The sequence below is a fragment of the Prionailurus viverrinus genome, chromosome D3 (genome assembly GCF_022837055.1).
Source record: "Prionailurus viverrinus isolate Anna chromosome D3, UM_Priviv_1.0, whole genome shotgun sequence".
Lineage (NCBI taxonomy): Eukaryota > Metazoa > Chordata > Mammalia > Carnivora > Felidae > Prionailurus > Prionailurus viverrinus.
The window spans coordinates 81,311,789-81,322,981 of record NC_062572.1 but is presented as its reverse complement, the minus strand read 5'-3'; the positions used below and the strand labels follow the sequence as shown (position 1 = coordinate 81,322,981).

At 41.8% G+C, this 11,193-nt stretch overlaps 1 protein-coding gene across 7 annotated transcripts in view; it reads left to right on the top strand.

Annotated features, from left to right (window-relative positions):
• PIGN (phosphatidylinositol glycan anchor biosynthesis class N) overlaps positions 1 to 10,891 on the top strand; it is a 106,232-nt gene extending 95,341 nt beyond the window's left edge. For all 7 annotated transcript variants that reach the window (XM_047827656.1, XM_047827655.1, XM_047827657.1 and 4 more), the window contains 2 exons: positions 478 to 530; positions 8,891 to 10,891. In XM_047827656.1, the coding sequence (XP_047683612.1) occupies positions 478 to 530; positions 8,891 to 9,014 (177 nt within the window). In that variant the 3' untranslated portion in view covers positions 9,015 to 10,891. The remainder of the gene's footprint in view (positions 1 to 477; positions 531 to 8,890) is intronic.
• Positions 10,892 to 11,193: the final 302 nt, after the last annotated feature.

The window sequence follows — 11,193 nt, the reverse complement described above, 5'->3', positions numbered from 1 at the left end:
TTGTAGGACCTAACACAGTGATTAGCACATAGTACACTGCCAATAAATATTTGTTGATAAATGGATGTTATGGCTTTTTTCCACATAGGTCTTTGGTATTACATAGTGTCTTTTATTAAAATTGGTTATCTTTGGGGCACCTGGCTGACTTAGTTGGTACAGCCTGTGACTCTTGATCTCGGGGTCATGAGTTCAAGCCCCACATTGGGCATAGAGCTTACTGAAAAAAGAATTAAGTTAGTTATCTTTATTTCTAGTTATTCATAAATGTCACTTTTGTGTTCATTTGAATGGTAATGCTATACCTAGCTTTAGTCCAAGGAAAAATTCCTGGAAAGGGCATATTCTTCTAGCTTCTAGTTAGATATTGGTTATAAGAGGTCAGAAATCTGAAACCCATAATCCTAAAACATTGTTTTTCAGCTGAATCCAAATACCTTTGTTTTTGATGGAGCCCTATTTTGTTTTATTTTACAGCATTTTTTCTTCTTGGTCAAGGATTATGGCAGCTGGCTTGATATTGGAACAAGGTGCAGTATATATTCATGTAGAAATTCTTAACAGTACAGTAAAAAAAAAAAAAAGTAACTTGATACCTTAGTAGAAGGTGCCAGTTTGAGTTTTGAGGTAAGCATAGCAAGTAGCAATTATTTTAAACCTCTGGAAGTGAGACCCATCTCTCCAATTCTCGGCATTAGCACGTTAGCAAGCATTTTCTTGGGACGGTGTAGGGATCGATGGGAACCCTGGAGAGCAGGGAAGGTGCAAGAGACACTGCTTGAATCCAACCGGGATTTTCAGAGAAGGTCACTTCCAGAATCTGCGTGTTCTCCATATCTGTCAATCTCTTTAGAGAAATGATGCTACTCAGTTGCAGTATGAAGTTTATGTGGCAGTTTCAATTGCATGTAATCATTATCTGCCCCTTAGAATCTTTAATATGAGAACATTTAATGTGGGAAACATACACCAGTGTTACTTAAAGTATAATCTGAACCAAAAGTCTATTTTTTCTTTGTTGTGATTTGACTGTGAATGATTGCTCTAATCTGTTACATTTCTTCTCTTTGAAAGAAAGAGAGTGGGAGCATGAGTGGGGGAGGGACAGAGAAGGGAGGAGAGAGAGGATCCCAAGCAGGCTCCACACTGTCAGCACAGAGCCTGACATGGGGCTTAAACCCATGAACTGTGAGATCATGACCTGAGCTGAGATCAAGAGTCAGATGCTTAACTGACTGAGCTACCCAAGCACCCCTAGACTGATTCTGTTTCATTCAGTCAACATTCATTCAGCACTTGCATTGCTGGGAATTGTGTAGGCCTGGGTGAGACTGTTAGATCTTCTCTCCTTTCTTCCTACCTCTTAGGCAGCTCACTCCCGGTACTGCCTCGTTATTCATAGACGTGTTTGCCTCCCTGCCTCATCTGATTTGAATCTCTTTCATTCAATGTGTGCCAGGCATGTAAAGGTCCTCCCTAGGCCATTTTGTTTAACTGCTCTTAAGCTTGAATGCTTAGGGAAAGTTTTGGTGTCTCCTCCTCTGATCCCAAAGTGTCCAGACAAGATAACGGGTCAGAGCATGAGCTTTAGACCAGGGCAGCTAGGGTTGAACAGTTTCTGCCACATTTTAGCTGAGAGACCATCTGCAAGAGATCTAATCCCTCTCACCTCTCCCCTGTCTTGTGTAGTCGTCCGAATGAATTACTCCATGTAGAGTATTTAGCACAGTGTCCAGCATCTAATAAGCTTCAGTAAAGGCAACTATTAGTATTGATGTTATTCTAGTCTTTATCCTTCACACTGCTTCTTGTGTTTGACATACTTCCCTTTACTCTCCAAAGTTTGATTTGTTTTCATCTTAGACATAGGCCAGAATTTTGTTTGGAACATATTCTTGTTAAATATAGTATTTTTGTGTGAGACTTCTGGGGTTTTTTGTTTTTGTTTTTTTTATAAAGAGAGTGTGTGTGTGATCAGGGAGAGAGGGGCAGAGGGAAAGAGAGCATTTTAAGCAGACCGTGCTCAGCGCAGAGCCCGATGCAGAGCTCGATCCTACAATCCTGGGAATATGACCTGAGTCGAAATCAAGGGTCGGACACTCAACCAACTGAGCCACCCAGGCACCCCTTTTCATCTTATTTTTAATTGTGGTAAAATATAGATAGTAAAGTTTACCATCTTAATGTTTTTTAAGTATGCAGTCCAGCAGCATTAGCTTCATTCCTACTGTGTAGGAATGTGATTATCACCGTCACCCATTTCTAGCACCGAGAGTTAGGGGGAGCCTGACTGTAGAAGAGAATGCGGGCACTTTTGGGGTAATGGAAATGTTCTGCACCTTAACAGTGATGATGGTCACCTGGGTGCACCATTTGTCAATGCTCATCTAACTGGACACTTAAAAATTAGTTCCATTTTCCTACATATAAATTATACGTCAAAATTGACTCAGAAGGAAAAATAGAAGAAAAACTGGCTAATAGCAAACAGATCTAAAATTGAAGCGAGTGGGTTATAGTATAAGCAGGCTCAGTTCTCCTCTTTCCTAGCAGGGACTGAATATATAATGTTTTAAATCGATGTATCAGTTAACAGCACCATAAAGACATTCATGTTCAGGAGGTAAAGCACCAGAAGACCTAAAAAGGGAAGTGACTAAAGCAGCCACCCTGAGAAGCGGGTAAGGAGGAAGGAGGGCTGTTGGTTTTCATTATAAATCTTTCTCCACTATTTTGTGTTTTTAGCACTGCATGTATAACTGATAAAAATGAAAGGAAAATGGATAAATGAGATGGGAGATCAGGAAATAGAGTCATAAGTGTAGAGCTCTTTCTAGCTCAGTTAGAAAGGAAAGGAGAGGGGCTCCTGGGTGGCTCAATTGGATAAGCGTCCGACTTGGGCTCAGGTCATGATCTCACGGTTCGGGGGTCCGGGCCCTGCGTCAGGCTCTGTGCTGACAGCTTGGAGCCTGGAGCCTGCTTTGGATTCTATGTCTCACTGTCCCTCTCTCCGCCCCGAGTTGCACTTTGTCTCTCTCTCTCTCTCAAAAATAAACACCAAGAAAATTGAAAAGAAAGAAAAGGAGAAACGTGGAGCAGAAACCACATGGAATACCCTCACTTCTCTCTAAGATTTTATTGTCATTTCATTTAACTCATGAGCATGAGGAATATCATAGTCGGAAGGGATGAATGTCTCTAGATACATCAATGCTAATTACCCGTTGTCAAAGCTGGGGTTCTGGAGCCCGTATTGGGGTCCAAATGGAGTAAGCTTGTTTAAAGAGTAGAGTAGAGGCCGAGACTTACCCACAAGGTCAGAGCATGGCCCTGGACTGCAACACAGTGACCGCACGCCCAGTAGTTGGTTATTTGAGATCGGGGTCCTGAAAGACATGAGGAAGGCAGTTCGGAGGGAATCGGTTTACGTGGGTAAAAGGCAAAATAGGACAGAAGCTGGAACTTAAGTAGGAGGTCCAGGATGCCAGTCAGAGGATTGCCCAGTCATACCTCGGCCACAAATAACCTGCATTGGTGCTGCGCTGCAGTGTTTACGGTGTCTGCTAACACGATATTTCATGTGATCTTTACCACAATGCCGTCAAGTAGATATTTTCCACGGGAGCTGTATTTACTATCTTCATTTTAGAGATGAGGACACTGTGGCCCTACGGAGACTGTGACTTGCTTCTGTGACTTGTAGAGAAGGCTGCACAGGTCCGCAGGACAGCACTGGACGAGCCGCCGTGGTCTGTAGTATCCCCCTGCCGGTCGCTGCCTCTACTTGCGGTGAATTTCCCAAAGCCTTTGTTTTGTACCTCTGCTAAGCCCTTTTTTAAAAGTGGCTTTGTGTCTGATCCTGTTTGTGATTGTTGCAAAGGAACCATTCACTGCAGAGTTTTGAGCACTGTACATTTAGGATTTAAAGGAGGAAGAAATATCGATGAGGAGGGAAGGAGCCAAAAGTAGTTGAGTCTGCCCTTTGAGGCACAAAAGTTTTCAATTTTTACGCAGTCCAATTTGCCTATTTTTGTTACCTGTGCTTGCGTGATCTTTTTTCAGAGTCTTTGAGCCATTGCAAAACTTGTACTTAACATCTAGCATGACGTTCTCCCTGGCACTTGCATGGTACCTCCAGGCCTATTTCCCGCATTCCTTTACACAACCATCATGGGAATAAAGTGTTCATCAGAGCACAAGATAATTGCAGAAAGAGAGACTACAGACGCATAAGACAAGCACTGAGCATCATTCACACCAAGGGAAACAGAATGGTGCATTAGCACCCACAGGTCAGGAACGCTTTGATGACCCCCACCCACTCTGCAGGGCTAGCCGGGAGAAAAGGATGTTAACTCCATGTTTCATGCTATGATTTACTTATGATATTTATGAAAATATTATGTAATTGGTTAATGCTATAGAGGGTTAAAAACTACGCTGTAGAAATATTTTGTGCTAATAGTATTTTTTTGTAATGGGAGCCGCCCTTCACATATGGTGACCACATGTACAGGTTTATCTGGAAGGGTCCTGGTTTATGTCTGGTGTCCTGGTATAATCATTACACCCTCATCGATAGAGCGTTAAAACCCAGAGGGGATGGAAAGGTGATAAAAGCATAGGCAGTTAGTTAAGTTAGGTTAAACCGCACTTCAGCTCCGTCTCAGGGCTTTGCCCTCACAGATCTAACTCCCTTCGGTGAAATGGGGTGCTTGCCCTGAGAGACTTCTCGAAGGCGGGTGAAATAGGAGACTTCAGAGCTCGGTTCTCTTCATCAGGCTGAAGGCAGTGCCTCATAAGTCCCCACACACTCTCCTGGTCACCCCTTGCTCTGCTCTGCTCGTCTTCTTTGTCCCATATTATAATGTCCAAAACATGCCCTCGTAAGGAAGGAAGATGGTTGCAGAGGGGCGTGGGGGGTGGCAGGGGTTGGGATGGAGAAACAAACTGAAATCTGAGTTAGAGAAATTAGGCTTTCTAATGGAATCACCCGGACTGGGGCTGTAGCGGGACGATTTTGTTTTGCCGCTTCTCCTGTTGACAAGTTAGAATTCTGTCATCTTCTCTTGGTGTCCTATGTAGCGGTAACAGCATGCACCGCCTCAGTGAGAGCCGTGTGGTTCAGGCTCTGGTGGGCAGGAGTTGCTTCATGCATCTTTGTCGGCATCCAATTTCTTTTTAAATTTTTTTTAATGTTTATTTATTTTTGAGAGAGAGAGAGAGTGGGGAGGGGCAGAGAGCGAGGGAGACACAGAATCCAAAGCAGGCTCCAGGCTCTGAGCTGTCAGCACGGAGCCTGACACGGGGCTCGAACCCACAAGCCGTGAGATCAGGAGCTGAGCTGAAGTCGGACGCCTAACCGACTGAGCCACCCAGGCGCCCCGGCACCTAATTTATTGCGAGGAAGAGGCTTGGCTAATGGCTGGAAAAGAGGCTTCAAGAGATCGAGCTAAAGCACCATACAGTCAGGTTCACATATCAAAAGCTCATTGTTGTACTTTTTCCTGCATTCTGTTGGTGAGAAAGTTGCTTTTTAAGTTTTGGGTTTCTCATTATTCCTGTGTGAACGTATATATGAAAAGCTGAGTTGTTTCTTATCACGTTGCAGATGTTACTAAACTTATTGGCAGTGTTTCCTTACCAGGCCCGAGTTATTTGAATTATGTTCCTGCTGTAGTTTTCCTTTGTGACTAATTTTACTTCTAAACTCCTTTTTATTAGTAATACAGTTAATAACTCCAGCTCTAATATGCCTGTTATACACAGGGATGGAATGTTGTCCTTTTGTCCTTACTAAGTGATTGCTTTATGAACACAGAAAAGGTGAGACTGTGTCCCAGGATTCTCGAGGGGACTAGGAGCTCACCAGCCCTGCGAATGTGGCCTGCGTGTGGCTACGACGGTCATAGTGTCAGTGTGGCGATTGCGGTGGGTTTTCAAAATAGGTTTGCGAGATTCCTCAGCAATTAGTTTCAGGTTAACAAATAAGTAATAGTTTCTTTAAAAATAAAGATTGTAGGGGCGCCTGGGTGTCTCAGTTGGTTAAGTGTCTGAACTCTTGATTTCGGCTCAAGTCATGATCTCTTAGTTCGTGAGTTTGAGTCCTGCATCAGGCTCCGCACCTATGGTGTGGAGCCTGCTTGGGATTCTCTCTCTCCTTCTCTGTCTCTCTCTCTCCCTCTCTCTCAAAATAAATAAAACTTTTTAAAACTTTTAAAAACAAATAAAAATAAATAAATAAAGATTGTGTTGGGATGCCTGAGTGGCTCACTCAGTTTAAGTGCCTGACTCTTGATGTCGGCTCAGGTTGTGATCTCGCAGTTCATGAGTTCGAGCCCCATATTAGGCTCGGTACCTACAGTGTGGAACCTGCTTGCGATTCTCTGTCTGTCTGTCTCTCAAATAAACTTAAAAAAAAGTAAAGATTGTATTATCAGGGCCTGAGACGGTATTTGCGTTTATGCGTATAGGCCAGTATGTTTCAAAATGCATCTTCTGAGCAGATTTTATCAGAGTTAAATTGAGAATCTTACAGGAATCTACTCCAGCCAGTGTAGTCAGCTGAGCCTGTGGTTCTCTGGAGGACCTTGTGGCATCAGGTGTTCTTTTAACAGCCATGTGAAAAATATTCTGCCCAGGCCATAAAACTGAGCTGGGCTGACAGAGCTACAATGTAGCATTTTCTTCTTTTGATCTTTTATACTGTATCTGCATTCACAGCAGGTCATAAACTGAACAGAGTACTGCCTTTTATATGGTGTGCTGAAAGAAGTGCATTTCTTAAAACTGGAGAAAAAGTCCTTTGAGGTCATCTTCATAACTATAAAAACATATTTAAATTTATGTTCTAAATGTGTTTGGTGTGAAGTGAATAGAGGCAGGATCATCGGTTTGATTGGTTTGATTTGATAGTGGTGTTCATTTGGAGTTGTTTCCTACATGCACTGTTGTTGTACTTTATTAAAATACAGATGATGACAGGCGCCTGGGTGGCTCAGTCGGTTGAGCGTCCGACTTCAGCTCAGGTCATGATCTCGCGGTTCGTGAGTTCAAGCCCCACATCGGGCTCTGTGCTGACAGCTCAGAGCCTGGAGCCTGCTTCTGATTCTGTGTCTCCCCCTCTCTCTGCCCCTCCCCAGCTTGAACTCTGTGTGTGTCTCTCTCTCTCTCAAAAATAAATAAAAACATTAAAAAATTGAACAAAAATACAGATGGCAACTCAAGTGTCATTTCTCTTTAGATATAATGATAACTTCTCATTGTGTTCAATCTATTTTAATATCCTCTGAAATATCACTAATAAGTGCGATAAAATATCTTTACTCTTATAATGAATACTAAGCTTTATTAAAAATCAGTGATTCTCAAACTTGTCTTCTCCAGTACATCCGACAGATTTGACCTGCTTCCGTTGCCCCTTACCCTGATTGAAAAGTACAATCAACCTTTTATCTATCACCCCTTGTACAGGCTGAATAGGCCTTCCTGGTGATTCTATATGCGCCTCCACACAGACACCCTGTCCCTCTACCAATCACACATGTACACCTTGAGAATTGCTGATTTAAATGATGTCAGAATAGTCAAGGCGAGAGAGTGGGAACAGCCAAACTCATTTACAGTTGAAATTGAATGCTGCTTTAACTCTGGTGTGCTGAGATGATACCAAGACCTGATTGATGGAAAATATCACAAGCTGAATGCCTTATGGCTCAATTGCATGAAGGTGATGAGCTTCACGACTGTTTCCTGCCAATAATGTTAGCTTAAATGGGCCCAAAGTTTGTGATTTCAGGCCACTCGAAGGAGATAAGTGATCTATAAAATACCTCTTATAAATAGACTTCCATTAAATTTAGGGATAGTCACCTATCTACTGGTGTCATGAAACTTACCTTGTTAAGAAACCAAGTCATATTTAATACGTATTTGTTTTAAAGTAATTTAGGAGCACCTGGGTGGCTCAGTCAGCTAAGGGTCCAACTCTTGCTTTTGGCTCAGGTCATGATCTCACGGTTTGTGGGATCGAGCCCCAAGTGGGGCTCCACGCTCTTAGCCCGCTCACGTGCGTGCTCTCTTCTCCCTCTTTCTCAAAATAAATAAATAAGCTTTTTAAAAAATTTAAAATATTAAAAGTATTTAAAATAATTTAAAGTGTTAAAAGTGATAAAAGGTCTAAAAAAGCAGAATCTGGGAGATAGTAGCTTTGACTTAGAGATTCATAAAGAAATGTATCCTTTTTCCTTTGTTTAGATTCCTTGACTGAAACATTTACTTCCCTGAATTTGAATTTGGGTAACGTTTTGGGGGGGGGGTAGCTGGTAGTTTTGTTGAAGTACTTCTAACTTCCATCAAAGCACAGAATGGTGTGCTCTAAAATGCCAAACTACTAAACCTGGGGATATCTTGGGGAGTCTGTGGATGTTATTCAGAGGGAGCAAGAATTAGAGGCGGAAAATCGTCTTTGTTTCTAAAAGCTGGATTTTGAAATTCAGTTTCTATTGGTGACAAAGACACAGGCAGTGCCAATACCAATCAGACATTTTCATAACACGTTGCAGTTATTGGACATACCTCAAAATATTTGTGCTCATCACTGCTTCTGTGACAAATTTGTTTTTTAATGTTTTGATACCTATTTCCAGATCATCGGGGTACCTGACTGGCTCAGTTCAAAGAGCATGTGACTCTTGCTCTCGGGGTTATGAGCTGGGTGTAGAGAGTACTAGAAATAAATATATAGATAAACTTAAGAACCATCACTGGTATCTTTTGTAATTCTGTGTATTTCATGTATACATTTAGAAACATTATTTAGAGAGCTCTCCTGCTCTTTCCCATGTGTGTTGTGTCTTCCTGTAACATGTTTCTTTTTCTCTTTCTGTAGCATTAGCCACTACGTGATTGTCATGTCCATGACCATCGTTCTGGTGTTTCTCAATGGCCTGGCCCACCTGCTCACGACAAAGAAACTCAGATTCTGTGGCAAACGCAAAAGCCACCTCATATGATGTTGCCCAGGCCATCATTCAACGTCTGGATCCTGCCTCCCATTCTCCTTTTACACTAAACTCTTATCGAGGATTCAGTAAGAAAATGGACATTGATGTACAGCATATTCTGCTCCTACAGAGAAAAAGACATGCGGAATTCTGAGTTTACAGGTTATCTGCAATAAAGGAGCTTCCATTTTCTTGAGTTTCTGTGTGTGTGAAATAGTGGTTCTGTCTGCGGAAGGGCATCGTGGACTTTCTCCATTTTCAGTTTCTTCCTTTAGCTGTCGGCCCCTCTCACTGAGCTTTTAGAGCACCTGGAACAGTCGGCTCAGCAACCGCGCAGCGTCCCCTAGATGCGGCCGAGAATGTGCTCCCGTGGGGGCGGTGCTGCTCACGTCCACAGCCAGCACTGGCTGAGCTTGGAGCAGGTCACCCGGCTGCACCACAAATATTTATCAGCGCTCAGCCCTGGTTTTGCAAGGAATGATAACGCTAGAAAGAGAATCAGGATCTGTTCCTTACCGAAGCTTCAGTAGAAACAGTGTTGGCAGGCGTTTGCCATTTTCCCTCGGAGTGCAGCGACACTGTCTTCTTAGTGCTCTTCAGGGTTTTCATAGTGTCCCAGCCAGGTGCAGGTTGACCATCCCTTTTTTTTTTTCCTTTTTTTTTTTTTTTTCCATTTCTGGATTCCCATTGGAATTTCTGTAGATAGAAAGGTAGAAAATACTTGGTGTTTGTGTCCGATTCAGGGAAAAATTTTTAAAGGATTAATTTTTACTTGTAGACTCAGTATCTGTTACCCGCATAGCTTTTATCACATATTGTTTCAACAGAATTCTTTAAGTCAGTGGTTAAACTTTCTGACCATATCATAGGAATCAGTGTTAAAATTGCTTATCTTTCTGGTTGGAAGATTCTAGCCCAAAGGCTTAGAGTCCTCTCACTAAATTTAAATTTCCATTTGTAAACTAATTCTAACGGACAGAATAGTTTGAGAGTAATTTTTATTTGGGTTTTTCACAAAGTGACCTTTATGTATCACTGTAGACTTGGCCTTTAGCCCATGGCGTGCCAGTAGATTTTGGCTGATGCTAAGCTTTGCTAGTCTGAGTCCCACTTTTTAAAAAATTCCTTTTGAATTAAATTACTGCATTACTAGTTCACATTAATGACCAGGAAGCCCCCTACAAAATACTATATTTTTTAAATTGGCCGGTGAGTGAACAAATACAATTTAGAAGATTCAGAACGCAGTTTGGCAAAACGCACTTTCTTACTTTCTGCTTACAATGAAGTGCGGTAATAAGTCGTGATAGTACTTCATGTACCAATGACAGAACTATGGTACAAGGAAAGAAAGAGACGTAGATTTCAGTGTAAGGCCACTTGCATCCGTGTCTGATATAAAATCTTGCTGGACAACTAAGCAGCTGCTGTAACGGATGATGGTATTGGCAGGTACGGAACCCGTGAACTTTCACGTTGCCTCAGGATTTTTAATCGGTTTTTTCACAAGTCAGCGAAAACCGACTTTATAAACACCATTTAACTCCTTTTATGCCTAGTTTTACCTTCCATCTTTTCCCAGATTTCCACACAGAAGAATTAATGAATATTTTATTATGACATTGTAAAAGGTGCTCAGCGATTTGCCTTTATTTTGCTTGAAGCACGTCTTCATGTTGTCCTGAGTCCATGTGAGCTGACAAAAGAGTGATGTGTACTTGCAGCCGTGGGCTCGCCTTGCCGCACTGTTACCTGGACCCCTCAGACTTTGGGGAACAGAGATCTAGACAGGCCTTTTCTGTTGTGCATCTTATCAAATATCTTAGCGTTTTGAAATGCATATTTTTACATTGAATAACAGAAAAAATAAATATTATTTAAATGTATTTCTGTTTAAGTCATTTACTTTTTCATTCTAACTATTAACACCAGATTTCCAAATCAAACTTAAGACATTTGCTAGTTAGCATTTGCTTAAATTAGGAATTGCTATAGGAATTAAAGGCAGCATATCAGGTTGAGAAAATACTGAACAAAAAAGCCATGGTATGTCACATGGACCGTGGATAAACCTTGGAGGATACTCTAAGGATTTAGGAAGCTACCTGCAGTCCATTCATAATTAACCAATGTTTTAATTCTCTGTATTATTATATTTAGTATGCACTATTTAGAACACAAATGTCTT